Here is a 23180-nt window from a genome sequence, read left to right as displayed (position 1 = left end):
TCTGTATTCTTGGGTTCCAAGAACGCTCCTCGTCGAGCGTTTATCCGCATCGTATTGCATACTTCTCTCCTTCTTTCGCCATGCGTTCCCCAATCGACTTCGTGAAGGAACGCCATAATGGCCGGTACCGTGAGAGCATCGACAGCGATGACTACCCTTTAGCGCAACCCCGGAATGAAACCGAGCAACCATCAACGAATGGACCTACTGCTCTTCCATCGTTGCCAGAACCATACTCGGCTTTCTCGGTGAATCGCAGAAGATTCATATTGGGTGTCGTTACAGCGGCGGGCTTCTTTGGACCACTATGCGGAGCGGTTTACTTGCCTTCCCTGAAAATATTCGAGAAGATCTTCAGTGCATCAGAGACTGCGGTAAACGGTACAGTCTCAATGTATATGATGGTATTCGCCATTGCCGTAAGTCATCCGTACCGGTAGCTCGAATTGCAAAACTAAGATTGCGTGGCCTCTCTTCGGTGCTGCTGCCTCAGATCTAGGCGGAAGGAAAACAGTATACATGTTCGGACTCGGCAGTTTCCTCGTCGCGAACACCCTACTCGCTGTGCTGCCACCACATATCGCGGAGCTGTACATTCTCCGTGTCTTCCAGGCATTCGGATCATGTATCGTCTTTTCCGTCGGAGCCGGTACCGTTGCTGATATCACTGAGCCTGCCAAACGTGGAACCGCTTTAGCATGGTTTTTGATGGGACCTCAGCTTGGCCCCGTCCTTGGTCCACTTATTGGTGGTGCACTCGCGGACGAGAGTAGATGGCGATGGATATTCGGTTTCCTTTCCATCGCAAGTTTTCCGGTATATCTCCTCATCGTCTTCTGTACGCCGGAGACATTGCGATCGCTGGTAGGCAACGGCGCACCTGTCGCAAACCAGCCTTGGTTTTCGATACCCAAGTTCCGGACACAGCCCTGTACAGACTCGAGAGCTCCGAAAGCTCCCCGTCCAACGCCTCGAAAGTTCCTGCATCTTCTTAGATACCCTCCACATTTGATCGTTTCCTTCAATGGAGCATTCCAGTTTGCCGGACTATATGCCATCTTCATCTCGTTTGCCACCATTTGGCAGGAAGGTTACGGCTGGACGGCAGCAGAGACCGGGTATGCCTATATATGTCCTGGCATTGCGATGTTCGTCGCTTCGATGGTCGTCGGTCGACTTTCCGACTGGATGCGAAAGAGGGCTCTTGCGAAGAGCTCTACTGGCAAGGTTGCACCTGAGCGAAGAATTACCATCCAAATCTTTGGCTTCGTCATCGCTGCGGCTGGAAAGATTATGTTCGGCTGGTTTGCGCTCGCTCACTTTCACCCCGCAGCGGTCCTCTTCTGTACGGCTCTGGCCGCAATCGGCATGTCTATCATCTTTGTCACCAGTACGTCCTTCCAGACTGAGTGCGACCCTGGTCAGGCGGCCAGTCTGGTGGCTTTGGCAGGATTCATGCGCAACATGGCTGCCGCGATCTCCTCACTGATCATGGCCAGCATTTTGGATGCAATGGGTTGGGGTTGGGCGTTTACCGGTCTGGGGATTATAGACCTCCTCTGCATACCAGGGATTATATTGATTATCTTCCGTGGCCCGAAGTTTCGACAGGAATTGGAACGCGGGCAGCAGTCCAAGAAATAAGTGGCTGAATGGAAGGCCTTGCGTGGTCTGGATACAGAGTCTTGCTGCTTATTCTGACAGCGATGAGCGACGGCCTGTCTTTAAGCATAGCGTGGCGTTAGTGAGCATTTGACTTTGTATATTAGCATGATACTGAATGGTGGGGAATTGGATCTATGTCGAGTCAGATGGCAAGAACGACCGCGTTAGTTCTGTAACCGCGTGAGCTTCAAGTCGACAGCAGGCAACCCAGAAGATTCCGATCAGCATTCCAACAAAGACCAAGTAGTGAGTAGCGTGGTGTTGTCGCATGCGCTGTCAGGGTGAGAACGCAGTCCTATGTGCGATGGAAGAGATCGATGTTCTAGAATAACCTCGGAAGCGGCTGGAAGGGCGAGTTTGGCCGATCATGGCAACTTCGACATCCACCACCAATTTGTCAGCAGCACTCGCCATCCATGTAGCACGGTAGGTATAAGAGCAAGCAGTCTCGCAGCGATGACATCATTTCATCAGCGAAATCTATCGCGCACAACTTCATCGTGGCGTTGAGAGCAAGTTTACGCAAAATGACCAACTTCAAGGTTGACATCGTTAGCGACACCGTATGCCGTAAGTCCTTATGAACAACGCATCGCATACTATACATCCGATACTAATCAAGTCACAGCATGGTGCTATGTAGGAAAAAAGCGCTTGGAAAAGGGTATCGCGGCCTATATGGAGAAGCACCCAGACTCTAACGACACTTTCCAAACCAGCTGGTATCCCTTCTATCTGAACCCTGATGCACCAAAGAGCGCAGACAAGCAACAACTGTACGAGTCGAAGTTCGGCAAAGAGCGCACAGCAATGATGCAGGAGCGTCTCTCGCAGATTGGCAAAGATGAGGGAATCAACTTCAAGTACGGCGGCAAGACTGGAAACACACGCGATTCGCACCGACTCGTGCAACTTGGAAAAACCAAGGGCCCGCAGATGCAGACTCGCGTGATCGAGGAGCTCTTCGCTGCGTACTTTGAGAACGAGAAGGACATTGCCACTCAAGAGATCCTTACTGAGGCAGGAATCAAGGCTGGACTTGATGAGAAAGAGATCAAGGATTGGCTGGAGTCAGGCAAAGGAGGACCTGAAGTTGACAAGGAAGTCCAGCAGGCGCGCCGACAACAGATTACAGGCGTTCCCAACTTTACCATTAACGATCAGTTTGAGATCGGAGGTGCGCAGGAACCGGAGGCTTTTGTCCAGCTATTTGAGAGGTTGAAGAGGCAAGAGGGCAGCGGTTAGGTGGTTCGATGTACAAGAACCATCCTAGCGAATCTGACCTATCCGCGAACGTAACACTACTATATGCTTCTGTTTTCAGCATACAATGTCGTATTGAAAAGTTATGTTATTCATTTGCATATTTCCATGTTAATGTAGGCTGCAGACTTGTTCAGTTTCTCTTAGGTTAACGTGAGGACGTAGATATGTAACGAGTCAGATTGTTGGCGTGTAGGTCGGTTGAAGAAGGGCTTCTAGTGTTGGTGTCGAGTTCATCGTATCGCTGGTGATGACCAAATCGCGTCAACATGCCGCTAGTCTTCACCTCGGTAACTGTACCTCAACATCGTCACGCTTCTATGACATCTCGACGCGGTGATTGCGAGCGCTGAAGCTACCAGCCTCATTCCTCATGGTGCGCAGGTAGTACAACATGTAAGCACCGATGGAGGTGCTACGTGGGTGGCTGTGGCGTTAGCGCCAGTGCCATCGATCTGGGCATTTGCAGGGTTCACGACCAACAATCACCAAGACGCGCTTGGACGGCGCGCCTCTCACAGCTGCTTCATTCGCCATGTCCTAGAATCCGATTAGAGTATACGGTCTACGACCTCTCCGATGGCTAACGATGCTCCGCAAACCCCGGCTCAGCGCCGCTTCCTGCGGCCCAGCGTAAGTCGCGTCTTCAGAGGCCATATAGGCAATGCGCTGACCACAAGCTATAGCTACGCAGCGCGACCATGGTGCAACCCAACACTGGCGAGCGCATCAAGAGATCCTTCACCCTACGAAGATCCCAACACCGACCGACCGAATCCTCCGAGTTCCTACTTGCGCCCGGCCAATACGATGCTGAGAGACACCGGGAGATGGGAAGAGTCGAGTTTGCAAAGGTGGTGCTTACGAACAAATGTCGACAAGGCTACGCGTATGCGACGAGTCCTATCGGGATTGGCATAATGAAGTGCTCGTTGGCCTATGTCCTCGGATCATTGGCGACGTTCGTACCAGCAATCGCAGGGTTACTAGGCAAGAACGATGGAAAGCACATAGTCGCGACTATCACTGTGTACTTCCACCCAGCTCGCTCGGCCGGTAGCATGCTGGAGGCTGTCATCTTGGCTTTCGCTGCCTTTCTGTATGCCGCCTTCGTATCCTTCTCTAGCATGGCCGTGTCCGCATACTTTGGAAACCAAGATCTCCTAGTCCTTGGGCATGTGATAGTGCTCATCGTATTCTGCGGAGGAGGTCTAGGGCTTGTTGGATGGACAAAACAGAAGCTTGGGAACCCACTGGTCAACGTGGCTTGCTCACTGACATCGCTAGCTCTCATTACGATCCTGACCAAGGAGGGAGCTGTTCAGGCAGCCAAGTTCTCCTACGTCAAAGTCTGGCAGGTTCTGAAGATGATAATCATGGGCTGTTCCGCCTCAGCACTTGTATCGCTCCTCGTACAACCAAAGTCGGCGCGCAACGAATTCCGCGATACCTTCATTCAGTCTACCGATGCCATGGCAGAGATGCTCAACAATATCACCCTCAGCTTCCTTTCCGGCGCCGAGTCAGACCTCAAGAGCGAATCATATGTTGAAGCATCCAACAAGAGCCAGTCAACATTCAAATCTCTGTTAAAGAACTTGGGAGAAGCCAAGTTTGAGCATTATGCGCTGGGTACTGAGGAAGAGTACAGGATTCACGCGAAACTGGTCAAATGTCTAGAAAAGCTCATGCAGAGCTGTGGTGGATTGCGCAGTGCTGCGGAAACCCAATTTACGCTGTTGGCGCAATCGGAGACCGAGCCTGGCGCCAGCGTCACGTCACAACGATCAATACCCGCTAATGGAACTGTAAACTCGTCGATATTCTCGGACCATACGATGTCCTTCAGTCCTCCGCAAATGTCTCCCAGTCTCAGCCATACCGAGAGGCGAACCAGCATCCTTGCATCTATCGACGAGTTACCGGAAAGTTCCCAAGCATCTGCATATCCCTCAGCAGCTGGATCCGACGACGAGTCCACTCCGACCAAGAAGAAGTCCGACCAAGTTGCGAACCTTTTGAAATCAGACCTTACGCCTGCTGACATGTTCTCGGTGTTCATTGCTAGCTTGGGACCGCCAATGGTACGTCTAAGAGTCGCTGTCTGCGAATTGTGCTAATACCAGTAGAAATCCTTAGCATACACACTACGCGAGGTCCTTTCTGAATTGCCTTTTGGACCTGGACCCGAGTACAACATGGCTATCAACGAGCACTTTCGCCACAGTCTAGTCGATGCCAAGGCCCTCTTCTCAGATGCACGTCGGGAAGCCCTCTCGGCTGTCTACAAGAACAAGATACCAACGAGGACCAGCTCTGCAGCGATTGCAGCAGACTTTGAGGAGGTTGCCGCAAGCTGTGGATACTTTAGTTCGTCGCTTCTAGACTTCGCTGAAGACATGGTGTCGTTCCTTGACATCCTCGAAGAGCTGAAAGCTAATGTCAATCGCTACCCGCGGCAAAGAACCTACAGCTGGCTGAAATTCTGGCAGCGTGGGCGCAAGAAGGATAAGGCGGGAGACAGCCCTGAGGAGGCCTATCTTATCGATGAGACAGAGGCTCACACACCAGGAGGCTCGCGTGAGATCCACAACCCTATCTACCGGAAGTCGACCCGTGGAGACCCTTATAAGCCAGAAAACGAGCAGCCACTTTCATACCGTATCTGGACATCATTGGCCGTCTTTAGAAGAGACGACCTCAAATACGCCGTCAAGGTTGGCATTGGCGCAGTCCTCTACGCCATGTGGTCCTTCATCCAGTCGACTCGAGGGTTCTATGGTCACTGGCGTGGCGAGTGGGGCTTGTTGTCATACATGTTGGTGTGCTCGATGACCATCGGTGCCTCCAATACTACTGGTTTCCAACGTTTTGCTGGTACTTGTCTCGGAGCTATACTGGCGATCGCTGCATGGATCGCAGCTGACGAGCATGCCTTCGTCTTGGGTTTCTTCGGCTGGATCATCTCCCTGTTCTGCTTCTACATCATCGTTGGAAAGGGCAAGGGGCCTATGGGTCGCTTCATCCTGCTAACCTACAATCTCTCTGCACTTTACGCATACTCGCTCTCCGTCAAGGACGATGACGACGATGACGATGAGGGTGGTATCTCACCCGAAATTTGGGAGATTGTACTCCACCGTGTGGTTGCAGTGATGGTTGGATGTATATGGGGTATCATAGTGACGAGAGTCATCTGGCCTATCTCTGCGCGCCGCAAAGTCAAGAAGGGCACGTCTCTGCTATGGCTAAAGATGGGGTTGATCTGGAAACGTGGGCCTCTGAAGACCCTACTCGAAGCCAACGAACGCACAAGCCGGACGTACACGTACATGTCCGAACGCGAAGAACTAGAGCTTCGTCGGTATCTGTCTCATCTGGACACGCTGCGAGCATCAGCTGCCGCAGAGTTCGAGCTCAAGGGCCCGTTCCCAGACAAGAGCTTCAAAGTCATTCTAGGCGCGACCAGCCGTATCTTGGATAGTTTCCATGCTATGAACGTCGTCATACTCAAAGATGTGAAGGCCTCAGAAGGCGAGAAAGAGGTCTTGAGATATACTAAGAAAGAGTGGACGGACCTGAGTTGGCGCATCAGTCATCTCTTCTCTGGTGAGTCACCTACAACAAGCTTTTTAAGAGCACCGGCTAACAGTACACAGTCATGGCCTCCTCAATGAAGTTGGCATACCCGCTCAACGACGTCTTGCCTAATATCGAACACACGCGAGATCGTCTACTAGCAAAGGTCTTTGAGTTCCGACAGAGTGGACTGGGAAAGGTCATTGCCAATGATGAAGATTACGAGTTGCTGTACGCGTACGCATTGGTGACTGGGCAGCTCGCGCATGATCTCAACATTATTGGCCAGGAGATTGAGAAGCTGTATGGCGTGTTGAGTGAGGAGGACTTGAAGTTACAGTAGATATGCAATGCACATAAACGCTGCTCCTCGCGATCTGTTTACGTTCTCTGTTTGAAACAGCATACGCTTCTTGACTTGGGTGATGGGTGTGGTGATTGCCACCCTTAGCCTCCGCGGTAATAACGCAGGTGCAGTAGTTCGCTTGTGATGATCCTAAATGAGTCACCATGATAGATGCGGCACACCTCGTAGCACGATGGCCTAGGCGTCGATGATCTCAATGCGTCATCCATCGTCGATGCCAATGTCGCTGTATGTGTGTCGTCGCGTGATGGGCTTCTCAAGGTTACCACATGGGCAAGAAGTGTCCAGCAATGAGCTGCGACACCATCGATTTACTCATACGAATAAGCTTTGGGGCCATCTGGCGTTGACTCACGTAGTAATAGTGCCTAATTTGCGCATCTAGTGGTCGCGAAACGTTGCCACACAGTCAAACTTTGGCGTTGAACTTCGCGATGCAAAGGCCACGATCGCATTCTGTGATCAGACAGAAAGCTCATACGCGATACTTTAAGACTATCGTAACGCATCAGCGGTAGTCTTTGTTTTGGCGGGTGCATTGATGGTGTTGTTGGTGTCTGGGGTCGGGATCGTAAAACGACTAGCGGCCGGCACGTGACGAGCTTGGCGCTCTAAGCGATCACGCGCACCTGCCCAGGTCGGATCCTCAATATTCTGCGAACGTCTTGCCGCGACTCTCGATACTAACCTCCAGGACAACCAACCCGTCAAAATGTAAGGAATACCGATTGCATACCCTCAGCATTGCTTCGAAGAGCGCTTCCGCACCCACAACCACGCCGCCGACTCGCAGTGGTGCTCAGCAGGCGCTCACGACGTGGCGAACCCCTCTTTTCACGATAGCACTTTCCATCGCCCACGACCGTACGATTGATCAAAATGCTGACCGATTGTGCCTCACAGGGTCAACCTCCGCACTCAGAAGCGCCTCGCGGCCTCCGTGGTCGGTTGCGGAAAGCGCAAGATCTGGCTCGACCCCAACGAGACCAGCGAAATCGCCAACGCCAACTCCCGCCAGACCGTCCGCAAGCTCGTCCAGGATGGCCTTATCATCCGCAAGCCCGTCACCATGCACTCGCGTGCCCGCGCCCGGGAGCTGACCGCCGCTCGACGAATTGGCCGACACCGTGGTTTCGGTAAGAGGAAGGGTACCAAGGACGCTCGTATGCCAAGGTACGCAATCACGATGCCGCTCCCGCAATGGACTCGAGGGAGCTTCATTGCAGGGAGTGAAGGATGAAGGAGACTGTTTGCTGATGCGGATGTCTATAGCCAAATCGTCTGGATGCGCCGTCTCCGTGTCCTCCGCCGTCTCCTCGTCAAGTACCGTGCCGCCGGAAAGATCGACAAGCACCTCTACCACGAGCTCTACCACCTGTCCAAGGGTAACACCTTCAAGCACAAGCGTGCTCTCGTTGAACACGTACGTCCGCCATGACATCATGACTATGTCCAAACCCCGCTCCATGCTCGGCTACTGACATGCATCGTAGATCCACAAGGCCAAGGCTGAGAAGGCCCGCGAGAGGGCTATCCAGGAAGAGATGGACGCCAAGCGCGCGAAGACCAAGGCGGCGAGGGAGAGGAGGCAGGAGCGTGTCCAGCAGAAGCGTCAAGCTCAGTTTGGCGACGATGCGGAGTAAACACGGGATATCATGATGAACACCTGGCGTGGGTCTTTTCAAGGTTAAAGGAGGGCGTCAATCTCCTTTTTATCTGGGCATATGCGGTCATGTTTCATGTTACGTCTGTGAAGGACTCTTCTCTCCATGCATACTCGACCGACAAGGCTGCCCTCACTATGATCACCGATGCTATGAGTGTACCAAAAAGGATATGCGCATCGGAATTAGAAACCAGTAGTCAAACTTGGAGTTGGTCTGCTTTCATGCATTGTTTGTGGATATGATTGCGTGATACTTGCCTGAATGGTTCTCATTCGCACTCTTGAAAGTACCCCGGATTACCCAATTCCCATGACACGGACGCCATACACCCTGTTACCTGCTTAGGGTATCAAATAACCAAAGCGCCTTATCCAAACACCTCGTGCTGAGCCAACTATAGTCGCATGACTATGCGTTTAGATCTGGTGTCATTAGTACATGTTCTCATCCATCGCATGATGTTACTCACCAACTTGAGCGCGGCCCTATGCACGTTCCTCGTAAAGTTGAGCATAGCCTTCGCCTTGTTGTTCCCCCTCTGCAGCCGCCTGTAACCCTCCTGCACATGACTCGGCTGGACTGGCTCCCTCGCCTCCTCTGGGGGATCAAACAGACCACGCTCTCTCTTCCTCTTGAGCCTATTCTGCTCACCACCATGATTCTTCTTGTAAAGATCTTCCGCATCCTTGACCTTGAGCGCCTCCTCCGTAAGCGTCTGCACAATCTCAAACGTCAAGAAACCGAGGATATCGATAATATCGTCAGAAGGCTTGGAATCAGTAATGAGGCCGAAACCCGCCCATTCTTTGAAACGCTTGCCTTTGCGGTAGGTGAAGGATGCTTGGCGGCAGTCAGACCAGTGGACGTATTCCTCCCTCGTCATGTCCTTGGTACGTTCGTCTGCATTCTTGAGGCGTTGCAGGGTAGCGTAATTCATTTCCTCTTCCTCCTCGTCTTCGACATCGTCTTTTTGCGGGGGAAACTCAGTGAAGAAGGAATGCACGTCCCAGACTAGATCAACTTTTGCGCGCTTGGCTTTCTTCGAGGCGTCGACGGGGGCGGCGCCGGGACCACCTGCGCCTACGACGCCGGCGGCTATGTCTGCATCTCCGGCTCCGACGTCTGCGCCGCCGTCGCCGCCTTTGTCGTCCGAGTCTTTGACGGAGCGTCGCACGTCTTTCCATTGCAGGAAGTGGCGTAGGCGGGAGATTTTGGCGCGGTCGTGCCGGATCAACATGAAGAGGTCATCTGTGGATATGGATTTGCTGCCGCGGCGTGTGGCTAGGGCTGTGCATTCTCGTAGCATGTGCTGGACTTGGTCTTGGACGATTGATTCGATCAGCGTGGTTGTTTCGGGGGAGGGTTCGCCGGTTTCGCCGGAGACGAACATCATCTGTGGGATCGTTAGATTCAGGCCAACGTCGAATTGAACGTCAAACGAGAGCAAAGCTTTTGGAGATGCGGGCCGAGATATTGGGGGCAAAGAAAGCGCAGGGGAGAATGTAAAGGAGGCCATGGTGGTGGCCTCTTGCAACATGGTTGGGGGCAAGGGTGTGAGTCAAGGAAATGTATGGGTGGTACAAGTGCTGGGGGCACCTTGTGGGTGAGCTTTTTTGGGAGCTCGCTTGCATCTTTGCAAGACGGGATGGGGTGGGAGATGAGATGATTGTAGGTGAAGTAGAGTTGGGGCCATGTTGGCTGTCCGTCTGTAACGTGACTGCAAATGAACAAGAACAATAACCCATATTCGATGTATGAACATTGAATTAATGTGGGAAGGAATTTCCAAAGTCTTCAAACGACTTAATCGAAAGGTGAAATTGTGTTGATGCTTGGGTAGGCGCAGGGAAGGATGTGAAGGTCGATAATGTTATAGGCAGCGCAGTTCAACCCAAACTTTCAGAAGTCCATCTCTTTCTTGTTTGGAGTGTTAAAGAAAAGTCATGAGAAGACCACAAGAAGAAGATGCAATTGACTAACCTGTTGGATCTCCGTCCGATACTTGGCCATCTTATCCTTGTCCGACATGGTGCCTTACTCCGTCGCCCAAAGGCTCCTATAATCATACAAAGCGCGTCGCCAACTTCTAACAGCTATACAGAACAGAGAGTCGAACACAAGAGGCGTGGGGCGCGGCGAGGAATGTGAATGGAGTCCGGGGATGGGACGCGGTTTGCGGTCTACTAGCGCGATTTCAGACGATGCCTGATGCGACAGCACGGGTTGGCCCGGGCACGCTCAGCCCTACCACATGCAAATCATCAGCCCCGCCTAACTTTTTGTCAATTTGGCGACCAACCCCACCACAACTTTCACCCCACGCGTCACCACTGCCCATTATGCTGTATCTCGTGGGTCTCGGCTTGGCGGACGAGAAGGACATCACTGTCAAGGGTCTGGACATTGTGAAGAAGGCGGAGCGCGTCTACCTCGAGGCGTACACGGCGGTGCTGCTGGTGGAGAAGGATGTGCTTGTGAGTCGAATATGCGACTGATGGGCGAGGCACTGGGAAACTAATTATCACGGCAGTAGGAAGCTTTCTATGGCCGCGAAGTCATCATAGCCGACCGCGAAATGGTCGAGTCGTCCAGCGACGATATCCTCAAAGATGCTGATAAAGTCGACGTCGCATTCCTTGTCGTAGGCGATCCATTCGGGTATGTTCCTCTACGAATACATACTACGCCTATCTAACACCCAACAGAGCGACCACACACACCGACCTCGTCCTCCGCGCCCGCGAACTCTCTATCCCCACCCGCTCCATCCCCAACGCCAGCATCCTGACCTCGATTGGCACGACCGGTCTGCAACTCTACAACTTTGGGCAAACAGTCTCCATGGTCTTCTTCCTTGACAACTGGAAGCCTGCCTCCTTCTACGACCGCATCAAGGAGAACGTCTCCATCGGCCTACACACGCTCGTCCTCCTCGACATCAAGGTCAAGGAGCAGAGTCTGGAGAACATGGCGCGCGGACGCAAGATCTACGAGCCGCCGCGATACATGACTGTTGCACAGTGCGCGCAGCAGATGCTGGAGATTGAGGAGGATGTCAAGCAGGAGGGTGCTTACACCAAGGAGAGCCTGGCTGTGGGTGTTGCGCGCGTTGGTGCGGAGGATGAGAAAATTGTTGCTGGAACATTGGCACAGCTGTGTGAGGCGGATCTGGGGAAGCCGCTGCACAGTCTGGTGATACTGGGTCGGCGGACACACGACCTTGAAAGGGATTTCCTCGAGGAGTTCGCCGTGGACAAGGAGAAGTTCAGGGAGGTTTGGAACAGAGACTATGGGGGCAAGCAATGAGTTGGCATGTAGCAGCACGCGAAATCGCTTAGATGCGGCTCTTGTTCTGATGAATCACCAAAATCCAATGTCAATATGCCATACTGAGACTGACAGACGAAGCTGGGCATTGCGTGCGTAGCCATAGTTGCCTCTACTCGATCCTGCATTCTGTCCATGTCTGCGCTGTTCGCTCGCGAATGCTGACCACATTTCGTATACATGTGTTATCCTGTTTCTTTTCCGTCGTTCCAGTTCTCCATGTATTCGACATGGTATCGTCCTTGCATCTATATCCCATTTTCGAAGACTTTCTTCATCGTTGCGATGCACTTTTCCAACTCCTGCTCTTGTAACGGGTGAAGGGCCAAGCAGAGCCTGAACCGATGCTCCGGAAATGGCTCGTGTGAAGGGAACATTTTGATACTTTCAGACCACTTCCAGTCTCCTTGTATGACTATTTTTGGGTCTACATGCGCGAGCGCCGTTGTTCTTAATAGTATGTTCCGCCACCATCCAACATCGCTCATCTTACTGATGAGAGTCCTATCTTTACGGGCATGAACCGCAAGTGCCACGATCTTGCGTATGATCCAACAGCTACAAGTGTGTATACTTTTCTTCTCCATAAGCGAAGGCCAGATCATCCGGATGGTAAAGGCGTAATATTCTTCGCAGATACGAGCGATCAAACGCCAACTCTTGTCTGCAATGAACTGTCGTACAAGGAGGGGACGGTGTTCCCATACGGTGATCTCTCGGAGATAACTATGCAGGGCCATGGGAACTTTTTCGAGGAAGTTCAGTAGGTGAAGTGGACCGCATGGGAACACTATATCATTGCGACATATAACGATGTTTTTCGTCTCTTCCTTCAGTTGCCGGCAAACATGTTTAAGCTGGTTGACCTCCCTGGCGGTCTCGAGGCTGTTGTCGAGCTGTTTTGCATACCAATCTTGCTCGCGTTCCTTTTTGGAAGGTCTCTTTTCCATGACAGGGACCGCGTAGAAGCGGAATATTCCGGAGTTGCTGGATGGTTCTTCGCGACATACCACACCTCTCGGGTTCGTGAGAGTGTATTCGTAGACTATATTTCTGAGCTCAGCAGGGAGTTGGAAGAAATGGCAAGTGCCATCCGGGGAGGGTTGGCTTGGATCCATGATGTCTTTGCGGCGGTTCGGAGTGGCGGGGTTTTGATTGCGTTGGGTCGAGAAGTCGATCTTTAGGGACGTGGGGATATTGAGATAGTAGATGGTAGATAGTAGATGGTAGATAGTAGATAGTAGATGGTAGATAGTAGATGGTAGATAGTAGATGGTGCGATGTCTTTGGACGAGTGTACTGTATTTTTATATCGCCCTGCACATTACCAATATGGTTGAGTGGCCGTCCTTCGGTTGCCGTCTATTGGTACCTTACTGCGTTAGTGGATCCAGATAGGGATGAACCACCCACAACTTCTGCATTTTAAATGTTATCTGTCAGAGAATAGATCTTTGGGTCAGAAAATCTGCTCCTTTCCAACAACAGACAGTGGTGATCTTTCATTTATGTTCCCTTGCAATGCTGATTGCGGAACGAATGTAGCCATAAGTACATCGTACAAGACGTCGCCCGTCGAAATGCACCGGTGGTGTCCTGTTCAGGTGTGATGCCTAGATTTTGGGGGACGAAATAATAGTTGGAGAGTTCGGATAGTATTAGTAGGCTAGAATGTTGATCGCAGCGCTACTGCAGCTCTTCGCCTAATACTAAGCGACATCCATGGATAGAGGTTTAGAAGTGTCTCTCCACGAACATCTTTTGGACACTGCGTGATGTGACGTGCGAGATTGATGCAGTTGGTAGCTGCCTGGGCATTTGCCTGGGTGGAGGTAGAAGTTGCGAGGTCAAGCCCTTGAGAGGTAAGTGCGTCTGACGTCACACCACAGTCATTCATTGGCCGAGGCAACCACAAAGCATCACGATGATCTGTACAGCCTGATCGGCCCGCTTCTATTCTTCCGCTTGCAGCAGTCTCTACAAAGATTCAACCATTCAGGACTAGCGCACTGACGATGTCCAAACCTACCGACGCCATAGAAGATTCCGGCTCGCCCGGTAAGCGGCTTCTTCAGGATGTCATCAATACGCCCTCCACTCGCACGCCTTTACCTTTGGATAGAAATAGCGGTACTGAACTGTATCGACAACACAGTCGCAAGGAAGAGAACATGCAAAATCCAAAGATGAAGAGGGTCGCATCAAGACCGCAGACCTCCAGCTCAAGACGCTCGGCAAACGGCTACATGCCCATAGAAGACTATGGGCTGATTGGAAATATGAGAACATGCGCCATGGTCGCAACAGACGGAGGAATCGGTATGTAAATTCTGTGCAACGCATGTCAAACACATACTGACTTTGTACGCCTACTTCAGATTACATGTGTTGGCCCTACTTCGACTCCCCGTCTGTCTTCTGTCGCATTCTGGACAAGGAAAAGGGCGGGCACTTCAGCATAGGGCCCACTGGCGACGATACATGTACGACTAAACAGCAGTATCTACCTGCGAGCAATATCCTCCAAACACGCTACCTAAAGGAGGAGGGTGTCATGAACGTCGTGGACTTCTTCCCTAGACCGAATGACAAGAACTGGGATGAAAAGTATCATGCGAACGTACTCGCGAGCAACCATACAGGAAGCGTACCAGAACGTCCCGATCTGAAGAAGTGGCTAGTCAGGCGGGTAGAATGTATGCGGGGCAAAGTTGACGTGTGCGTCGAGGTCTTCCCTGCTTTCAACTACGCGCAGGACAAGCATACTACCGAGATTGTCGACATGGGCAAGACTGGCCAAGGGCATTGTCTGCAACGTGTCACCTTCAAATCAAAAGACCTCTCCTTGGAGCTCAACGCAACGATCGATTGTGGGGATGAACCCGACGGCGTTTGCCCAAGAGTGGTTTTCGAGAAGTCACCGGAGCCACAAGACCTGGGCGATGGTGTCACGGCCGCTTTCACTTTAAACGAAGGTCAGGCCGTATCCTTCATACTGCGCGACGCGGAAGACCACAGCCCAGACGTAATTGAGACTGAACAAGTTCAAGACCTGCAGACCAACACCCAAATGTACTGGGCCAGGTGGATAGAGCAGAGCAAGTATAAAGGCCGATGGGAAGAGGTGGTTACGCGGAGTCTGCTGATTCTCAAGATGCTGACCTTCGAGCCAAGCGGAGCAATCGTTGCTGCACCGACTTTCTCTCTGCCCGAGGATTTTGGTGGATCGCGAAACTGGGACTACCGCTACTCCTGGGTGCGCGATGCGTCGTTCACCATCTACACCTTTCTTCGGATGGGTATCAGCCATGAAGCTGAAGCCTACATAAGCTACATCTTCCAACGTGTCAAAGAGGCCAAAGCGCGGCAGGGAGCTTTGCCAATCATGATGACCATCTGGGGCGGCACAGACATACCAGAGCTCGAACTACCCCACTTGGAGGGATACAGGGCTAGCCAACCGGTCCGGATCGGCAATGGCGCGGCTTTCCATGTACAGCTTGACATTTACGGGGAGTTGATGGATGGCATCTACCTCGTTAATAGGTTCTCGCGTCCCATCTCATATGATCAGTGGCTCCTTGTCCGAGAGATCGCGGACTACGTATGTACTGTCTGGAAAGAGCCAGACATGTCGATCTGGGAAGTCCGCGGCAAGAAGCAGAACTTTGTATACAGCAAGATGATGCTGTGGGTAGCCCTGGATCGGGCATTGCGCCTGGCAGACAAGAGGAGCTTCCCATGTCCGCATCGAGCCGAGTGGTACAGGGTCCGCGATGAGATCTACGAGGAAGTCATGGAGAAGGGCTACAACACCGACTTGGAGTGCTTCATCCAGAGCTACGAGTCGAATGATATCCTGGATTCGGCGGTCTTGATTGCGCCTCTGGTCTTCTTCATATCTCCGACTGATCCGCGCTTCCTCAAGACTCTCGACCGCATACTCATGGCTCCTGAGAAGGGCGGGCTGACGAGTACCGGTTTGGTGTACAGGTACAATCACGCCGTGAGCGACGATGGCGTGGGTGGGCAAGAAGGCGCTTTTAGCATGTGCACTTTTTGGCTCGTCGAGGCGTTGACAAGGGTAAGCGGTCTGCGTTGCAACACAAAGTTTTGCTTTTTACTGACATCACAGGCTGGCGCGTACAACGAGAAGTACCTGTTACAGGCGGTAACTATCTTCGAAAACATGCTAAGTTTCGGAAATCATTTGCACATCTTCTCGGAGGAGATTGCGCGTTCGGGGGAGCAGTTGGGCAACACACCACAGGCGTTCAGCCATCTGGCGGTGATCTCAGCGGCATTCAACCTGGACAAGACGTTGACTTTGCGACGCAAGTAGAGTGGCATGGAGGGTGGTAGCGATAGATGGCAATGCAAACCAGACGCTGAAACGTGCATGCATGTTCTAGATGGGCACGCTAATCTAACGCACAGGGACGATCAGCAGCTAGCACGTCATGGCTTGCATCGTTCCACAGCCGGAAATCGATCTAATGTCGCTAGCTGGAGGATGCCGTACTCTTGGAAGGAATGTGTGGCGCCGGCTACCAACCGCCCCTGGCGCACTGACTGGGCAATCTCCCAGGCTGAGCCGCGCAACTTTCAAGGCTTTCCTGCCCTTTGCACCTGGCACCTCTGGACAACGCACCCCAACCCATCGCCAGCGGGCCATGACATAGCACCCCCATAATATCTTCCTTCACTCTCTATAATTCTACATTCGCTCTCTTGTCGGCCTCTTTTTCGCGTCGTCCACGTACCACACCCGTGCCGTCATCATCAACTGCCCACCACCTACGCGTCGCAATCCGCACTTCACTCTCACCACCCGCCATCATGTCGCTTTCATCCACCTCCTCCGCTTCCTCCTCCTACAGCGTAACGAACCTTTCCGTTATTGATGAAAAGCTCGAGATGCCACCTCCGCCCACAGAACTCCTCGTCAGAGACTTCGGTTGGCCATCGGTCTCTCCGCGCTACCACGGCGACCACACGCAAGAAAGCAACCCCGACTGGGAACACGACCCGCTTGATTGCGAAAAGGCCAAGGCAGAGGCCTTTGAGAAGATGGAGCGAAGCTACGCCCTCTACATGGCCAATCTTGAAAAGAAGCCGCCCGTGCAGAAGAAGAAGAACACCTGGGCTCGCTTCCTACCCTGGGTGCGTGTCTAACGCACTCTATCGACTGCCCGTCGCCTACACAACAATGGCCCAGCATGACCATTGAAGGCTTCGCGGAGAGGCGCGGTTGCTGCGACATGATCCTCGCAGCGCCCATCCACGACGTCGCCTCAAAAAATTGGATACGCACCTGCCCGCCACAAACAAATTTCAGAAGATACCCATTGTTACGAAAGAAAAAGAGATACAACATCGATACCACCGGATTGGGGGCAGGAAGGAGGCAATGCCGGTGCACACCCCGGCCCACGCATGATTCGGAGGCAGCTCGGAGTCTAGATCCGGCCTGCCGAGCCATGAGTGACGGGGGAAGGTGCGGGGCTGTCTTCCACCTTGCGCCCTACACTGGAAGCAATCTTTGATACGCGTTTTCTTGTTCCCTTTGTTGCCCAAAAGCCTTGCGCTTCGCTCTACGATCTCGTTAGCATATACCCTTTTTTGTATACCCAGTTTAGATTTTTTATTTGTTACGCCCGGGCGAGATAATACTACTAATACATCAACGATTTTTCTTCACACTCCTGGTTCATGGTGCATCTCGTCTCGGGGTTTGTATTGCGCCGCGGGGTTATAATCACCTCGACTATCGGGAATGATCACCCTCACTCCACTGTCATGCAGCGGTAGACCATTCCCGACCGTTGCACGCGGTAGATATATCTACATGGCTCCACTACACGACGTGTCGGAAATTTTTCTTAATCTATCCTCCGTCGCCATTGCCTGGTTTGCCTTCGCTCTTTCCCCTTTAGCATTGACGCGCAGGTGACACTCACGCTCCCGTCACACAAGCCCACTCGAAACATACCCAGCATACTCCATACCTGAACTACATCCATCATGGGTTCAATGCCAGAGAAGAAGACCATGCGTGCGCAACAGTACGATGCGCGAGATAACAAGCTCCACCTCAACGAAATACCCATCCCGACACCGCGCGAACATGAAATCTTGGTCAAAATGGGCAGCGCATCCCTATGCCACACTGATGCCATGCTCTTCGAGCCCAACGACCAAGGTCTGATTCTCGGCAAGAACCCTGTCACTATCGGTCACGAAGGAACCGGCAGAGTAGTATCAACTGGCTCAGGAGACCTAGCCAGAACATTCAAAGAAGGTGACCCGGTCGGCTTCCTCTGCGCAGTCGACTGCTGCTTCCAGTGCTACGCCTGCAAGAACGTACACAACGCGTGGTGCGCAACGGGCGAAACCAAAATCCAAGGGTTCAGCGCCGACGGCTATTTCGCCGAATACGCAGTCGTAGACGCTAGGGAAGCCATCATTCTTCCTGAGAACCGTCAGTTACATATGCTTGTAATCAAGACACTAACGACAAGCTAACTTTCCACCAACAGTCGATCCCAAGGCCTCAGCTCCCCTCTTCTGCGCAGGTGTAACAGCCTACCACGGTATCGCCGACTGCCAACTACCCGCCGGCTCCTGGCTCGCCGTAATCGGGTGCGGCGGCCTAGGCCACATGGGCATCCAGTACGCGAAAGCCATGGGCCACAATGTCATCGCCATCGACATCACCGACGACGCGATAGAAGAAGCGCGCATCTGCGGCGCGGACTACACGTTCAACTCCATGGCCGACAAGGACTGGAAGAAGAAGATCGTAGAGCTTACAAAAGGTGGTGTTCATGCTGCTGTAAACTTCACGGCGAGCAAGAAGAGTTACGATGATTGTCCCGCGATTGTCAAGGCGGGGCAGGGGATTATTATGGTGGTGGGGATTCCGCAGCAGCCGTTGGAGTTTAATGGGTTGGATATTGCGTTGGGGAGGTATCAGGTTAAGGGGTCGAGTAATGGGAGTAAGTTTGCTTTTCCGTTTGTGTGAATGATGGAGTGGAGTGGAGATACTAACCATTGCGTGCAGCTTGCTACAATATGAGGGAGGCAGTCGAGTTCTCGGCGAAGCATAACATCACGCCGCATATGACGACGTTCAAGCTGGAGGAGGTGCCGAAGATGGTGGAGTTGATGAACGCGCATAAGGCCAAGGGACGGATGGGCGTGGTGTTCGATTGAAGATGTTGACCGTATGAGTGAAAGCAGCAAAATCTACCAAATTACACGCGATGTGAGGTGGTAGTCTTCCCCCGGTATACGCTCTGCTCATCTAAGGCTACCAAAGCAAATCCATGGCGGTCCAGAACCGGTTTTTGAAGGCTCTGACCGCACACCTTCGACTATAAAATCTTCGGTTATTGCAGCTCTCTCCTCTCCTCAACTCCACACTTCTTCCTCAAATATTACAAAAATCTAGGCCGACCACCTATGTCTGGCCTTTCTCTCCCTTCTTTTTTACAAAAACCCAACCCAGCTACTTTACGTCTGCTTCAAAACACCAACTTCACTTCACATGTTCCTGAGTTTGGAGTGTTGCGATTACAAGCCACTGTCTCATTATCTCATGTTGAAGTCTGCACGAAAGCAAAAACTTTATAGGCAGACACCCTATGTGCTGCTCTTCTTCGGTGCGTGAGCTTCACACGCCAAAATCAACCAACTGGTTTGGCAAATGAACCTGAGCAGGACTAAAAAGTCATGTACGAAGGATCCGTGTTTGCGCGAAAGAGAGACATCCTACATGTTTATGGAAAGACCACTGTCAGTCTTCTAGCTGGAAGAACACAAGCGAAGAGTGGATGTGTCCAAAAGACACTGTCGAGATCATCATGTCTGGTCTCCTTTCCGCTCTGTAGTCGCCGAGGAGGACTATAAAACAGCTGTTGCACTTGATCCTCTACTTGTCATCTGCAACAACGATTACCAAAAGTTATATCCAAATTCCATTTTCTATTGCGACATGTGCTGGATTTGCTCTTCTTCTCAAACCAGTCTCGTTGTCCCTTAAACAATAGTCTCCAACTCCCTCGCATACCCCAGCGTATTCTCAATAACCTGATCGCTCGTAACCAAAATATCCCTGTTCAAATACTCATCCTCCTGCTGAGGGAAGTATATCCTGCCGTCCTTGACAACCCAACCGCTCTCCTTTGCAAAGTTGACGACGCTGCCTTCCGAGTCGAGGAAGAGGAGGGATTTGGCGTCGGAGATGGGGATGGAGGGGTATGCGCGCTCGGAGCAGGAAGCGATTTCCTTGCGGATGGTTCCGATGAGAATCTAGGACGTGTTAGCAGATAGTCCGGTTTAAATTATGAAGGATATGGTGTGTTTGGCGGTAACTACAATAATGACGTACCTCAGTAAACAACGCAAACTCCTCGCCAGGCACCCTCTCGCTCTTCGTCTCAACCCACACCTTATCGTAGCTCCCCTCCATAAGCGCCTGCTCTAGACGAATCGGATACTGGATAAACGGATCAGCCTCTAGCTTCGCGCTCGCCTGGGCGGCCGCCACCTCGAGCGTCTCGAGCAGCGTGTGGAAGCCCGCGTAGTCGCCCTCGCTCAGCAGCAGCAACAGGTACAGTCCCGTGACCTTGCTCGATTGGCTGCCGTCTTTGGGTAGTGTGGACTCTGGCAAAGAGTAGAAGGGCTGCAGCTGCTGGAAGTAGCGGGTAAAGGACTCGGTGTCTTTGAGGCGGATGGAGATGATGGCGCCGAGTTCGAGCGTCTCACGCGCGAGCTGCAGGTGTTTCCGCGGGGACTTCTCTTGTGGGATCAGGGCGTTGAGGTTGAGGAGGGCGATCTTGGCTTTGCTCAGTAATGAGGTGGATTGCTGGTAGTTGTGCGACTTGAGCGTCTGGTGGAGCTGCTGGAGCACACTAGAGAGTTCCTTTTCGGCCATGGTGTGCGGTGTCTCGCTTTTGGTGGTGGTTGTAGATGATGGGGAGGGTGAGCGCGGGGATTGGGCGGGTTGATGGCGTGGTCGGGTTGGGGTGTTTGTTGCGGCGAGTGGAAGCTTCGGTGGTTTACGTCGGGGGACCGTCGGCGTCGGAGGTGCTGGCCTTAGCGTGGGCTGCGTGCTCACCGACCGCCACGGCGCGTCATAACCTTCAAATGTACGATATCGAATATATGCCATGGTTTTCACCTGTTGTCAAACATACTGAACATATTGATGAGCGCAAAGAGTACGATTTGAACACTTTTCAAGATATAAGCCTGACATCCCACGCGTGCCAGGCACCAACCCATGCAGATGACCTAGCCGGTCACATTGTCCCAGCGTGGGAATATCACTATTGGCAGTTGGTATGCTTTGGTATTGGTCTACTTCTGTTTGCGATACTGCAGCTGACATTCCTTCTTGCACGTTTTAGAGTCTGCCTTGCATGACCGATTGGGTAGTCAGCACGCCACGCCTTACCTTGTGTTACCGTAGAGATTACTCGTGTGAAAATCTTCTACCCAGAGTACCGTATCGGGGCATGTAGACATGTCCATGGCCTGACCGGTTCGTAGTTCCAACACATCTCACCACCGTCAGACGGAATATCGTCAAATCATGTCCCTTTTGCTTATCTTCTTCTCCCAAACTTTCCCTTTCCACCTGCACCAGTCGCTGCCTTGCCCTTGATGTTGAGTCTCCGATAATTGGCATTTGCCGTAGCCTTGATCTTTCGGGCCGCCGTCTTCAGGACGCCCTCTTTGATCGGCTTCTCCTTTGCTTGCTCTGGTTTCTTTGCTGGAACTTTCCGTCTCCTCGGGGTATGTGAAGCGTCACTCGCGTAGTCGGAGTCTCCATCCAGATCTGAACCAAACTCGTCTGCTATGTCTGCTGGTACTTGTGTTTCAGGGACGGCTGCCTGCTCCTCGTCTAATTCGTCATGTGTCTGTACGGCTGGTATTGGTTTGGGCTTTACGACGTTCGGACGCACTGAGAAGTTGTTAGTCATGTAGCTCTTTCGATGGAAACAGCACATCTTACTTATCACTCGCCGTGTCTGCCTCTTCAAGCCCTTCTTCTTCCAAGCCTTTCGCGGCTTGCCGTCACGACCAAGTTGTGGCTCTTCTTCGCTGTCTTCATCAGACTCAAGGCCTCGGTCCGGGCCTAGGGGCATTGCCGCCTGGCTATCTTCGATCAAGATCTGCGGCGCTCTAGACTTCTTGGGTACGGCGATGCCTTCTTCCTCCATTTCCAGTTCGCGCATAATATCCGCCTCCTCGTCAAGTTGGTCCTCCTCGTCTTTCCTCATCGCCTGTATCATGGAACTCAAACTGCGTCCCAGGCCGCGGCGCATCCAGGGCGCAGGACGTGATATGGGCTCCTCCACCTCGTCGATAGCGCTCAAGACATTGTCTCTCTTCAAGAATGCAGGTGTAGCTAGGCCTCTGGTTGTAGACGACGGTGTACCCTGTTCGTCTAATCTCCTCTTTTTCGGTGTGACGAACTGGTTCAGGAGGAAGCGCTTCCCAGCCGATAGTGGTGTCCGTTCGCCTCTTGCTCTTGACTCTAGCGACGTCTCGCTTGCCGCATCTTGTAGTCTCCTACTCGGTGTTTGTGGAACATTCAATCCTACATCTCCTAGTACAGTCCGCGGTTTGCTCGGGGTGCCTTGCGCGAACGGGAGCTGGTCGAAGAGACCTAGCACTATGCCATCGCGTTGAGGCGTGGGTCCTATAACAGAAGGTCCTTGTGGAGAGAGCAGATCGGCTGCGTAATCTACGTTCTCTAGTGCATCTTCGTCCTCTCGTTTCCTCTTCATCGGCGTAGAAAGATTGGGTTTGGGCGCTGCTTTTGGTGTGCGTTCGACATCGAGGCTCGCTTTTCGGCTTGGGGCGCGCTTCGAGGGGGTCTGCGGCGCGGCTTTACTGGATAATCGTACTCGTAGCTTGTTGTACTCCTTGTACATTTGTGCTGAACATGTTTAGCAGGACACCAGTGCTACTGGCGTCGCTCTATACGTACAGATCTCGGCATTGGCCTTGATATCATCGCGTCCCGCCTTCCGACCATTGTTTTCAGCGGCGAACTTCTTTTCCCAGACCTTCAGTTCCTGTCGTAGCACAGTGCAGCGCTGTTCAATGTCGTCGTTACTCATGTCGTCTTGTGTGGGGTAGGAATGCGTGAAAGCGGAAACGCGAGCGTAATTGATTTCCGCATCTCAAATCGCGGTACGCGTTACGTGCACGCGACAAAACGCCACTAGCAGGGATGCCTCAGCCTTGCCGGCTCCACCCGCGGGCATCATCACATGCACATCAATCCCGAAAACTCA

At 52.4% G+C, this 23180-nt stretch overlaps 10 protein-coding genes across 10 annotated transcripts; 7 read left to right on the top strand and 3 right to left on the bottom strand.

Annotated features, from left to right (window-relative positions):
* Nucleotides 1–519: 519 nt before the first annotated feature.
* Nucleotides 520–1644, top strand: J4E88_009838 (uncharacterized protein; the record flags this gene model as incomplete). Its single annotated transcript, XM_049403436.1, has 1 exon — nt 520–1644. One exon carries the CDS (start codon nt 520–522, stop codon nt 1642–1644), a length of 1125 nt encoding a protein of 374 aa, XP_049250870.1.
* A 548-nt stretch (nt 1645–2192) lies between these two features.
* J4E88_009837 (uncharacterized protein) lies at nt 2193–2910 on the top strand (the record flags this gene model as incomplete). The annotated part of the gene is made up of 2 exons (XM_049403435.1): nt 2193–2235; nt 2294–2910. The coding sequence occupies 2 exons, from the start codon at nt 2193–2195 to the stop codon at nt 2908–2910; spliced, it is 660 nt and encodes a 219-aa protein (XP_049250869.1).
* Nucleotides 2911–3507: 597 nt separating this feature from the next.
* J4E88_009836 (uncharacterized protein) lies at nt 3508–8517 on the top strand (the record flags this gene model as incomplete). Its single annotated transcript, XM_049403434.1, has 7 exons — nt 3508–3561; nt 3615–5012; nt 5058–6537; nt 6588–6846; nt 7778–8047; nt 8147–8297; nt 8368–8517. The coding sequence occupies 7 exons, from the start codon at nt 3508–3510 to the stop codon at nt 8515–8517; spliced, it is 3762 nt and encodes a 1253-aa protein (XP_049250868.1).
* A 440-nt stretch (nt 8518–8957) lies between these two features.
* J4E88_009835 (uncharacterized protein) lies at nt 8958–10569 on the bottom strand (the record flags this gene model as incomplete). The annotated part of the gene is made up of 3 exons (XM_049403433.1): nt 8958–8963; nt 9011–9934; nt 10522–10569. 3 exons carry the CDS (start codon nt 10567–10569, stop codon nt 8958–8960), a joined length of 978 nt encoding a protein of 325 aa, XP_049250867.1.
* A 311-nt stretch (nt 10570–10880) lies between these two features.
* Nucleotides 10881–11847, top strand: DPH5 (diphthine synthase; the record flags this gene model as incomplete). The annotated part of the gene is made up of 3 exons (XM_049403432.1): nt 10881–11015; nt 11075–11199; nt 11247–11847. The coding sequence occupies 3 exons, from the start codon at nt 10881–10883 to the stop codon at nt 11845–11847; spliced, it is 861 nt and encodes a 286-aa protein (XP_049250866.1).
* Nucleotides 11848–13883: 2036 nt separating this feature from the next.
* J4E88_009833 (uncharacterized protein) lies at nt 13884–16210 on the top strand (the record flags this gene model as incomplete). Its single annotated transcript, XM_049403431.1, has 3 exons — nt 13884–14187; nt 14247–15952; nt 16004–16210. The coding sequence occupies 3 exons, from the start codon at nt 13884–13886 to the stop codon at nt 16208–16210; spliced, it is 2217 nt and encodes a 738-aa protein (XP_049250865.1).
* Nucleotides 16211–16707: 497 nt separating this feature from the next.
* Nucleotides 16708–17043, top strand: J4E88_009832 (uncharacterized protein; the record flags this gene model as incomplete). The annotated part of the gene is made up of 1 exon (XM_049403430.1): nt 16708–17043. One exon carries the CDS (start codon nt 16708–16710, stop codon nt 17041–17043), a length of 336 nt encoding a protein of 111 aa, XP_049250864.1.
* Nucleotides 17044–17892: 849 nt separating this feature from the next.
* J4E88_009831 (uncharacterized protein) lies at nt 17893–19083 on the top strand (the record flags this gene model as incomplete). Its single annotated transcript, XM_049403429.1, has 3 exons — nt 17893–18349; nt 18408–18866; nt 18932–19083. The coding sequence occupies 3 exons, from the start codon at nt 17893–17895 to the stop codon at nt 19081–19083; spliced, it is 1068 nt and encodes a 355-aa protein (XP_049250863.1).
* Nucleotides 19084–19908: 825 nt separating this feature from the next.
* J4E88_009830 (uncharacterized protein) lies at nt 19909–20806 on the bottom strand (the record flags this gene model as incomplete). Its single annotated transcript, XM_049403428.1, has 2 exons — nt 19909–20181; nt 20261–20806. The coding sequence occupies 2 exons, from the start codon at nt 20804–20806 to the stop codon at nt 19909–19911; spliced, it is 819 nt and encodes a 272-aa protein (XP_049250862.1).
* A 673-nt stretch (nt 20807–21479) lies between these two features.
* Nucleotides 21480–23003, bottom strand: SLD2 (DNA replication regulator sld2; the record flags this gene model as incomplete). The annotated part of the gene is made up of 3 exons (XM_049403427.1): nt 21480–21838; nt 21890–22819; nt 22871–23003. 3 exons carry the CDS (start codon nt 23001–23003, stop codon nt 21480–21482), a joined length of 1422 nt encoding a protein of 473 aa, XP_049250861.1.
* Nucleotides 23004–23180: the final 177 nt, after the last annotated feature.

The sequence above is a fragment of the Alternaria novae-zelandiae genome (assembly GCF_023758075.1).
Source record: "Alternaria novae-zelandiae strain BMP 2774 chromosome Unknown scaffold_26, whole genome shotgun sequence".
In the NCBI taxonomy this organism is placed as follows: domain Eukaryota; kingdom Fungi; phylum Ascomycota; class Dothideomycetes; order Pleosporales; family Pleosporaceae; genus Alternaria; species Alternaria novae-zelandiae.
Note: the sequence above shows the minus strand (reverse complement) of the source record. Positions and strands in the feature narration are given on the sequence as shown.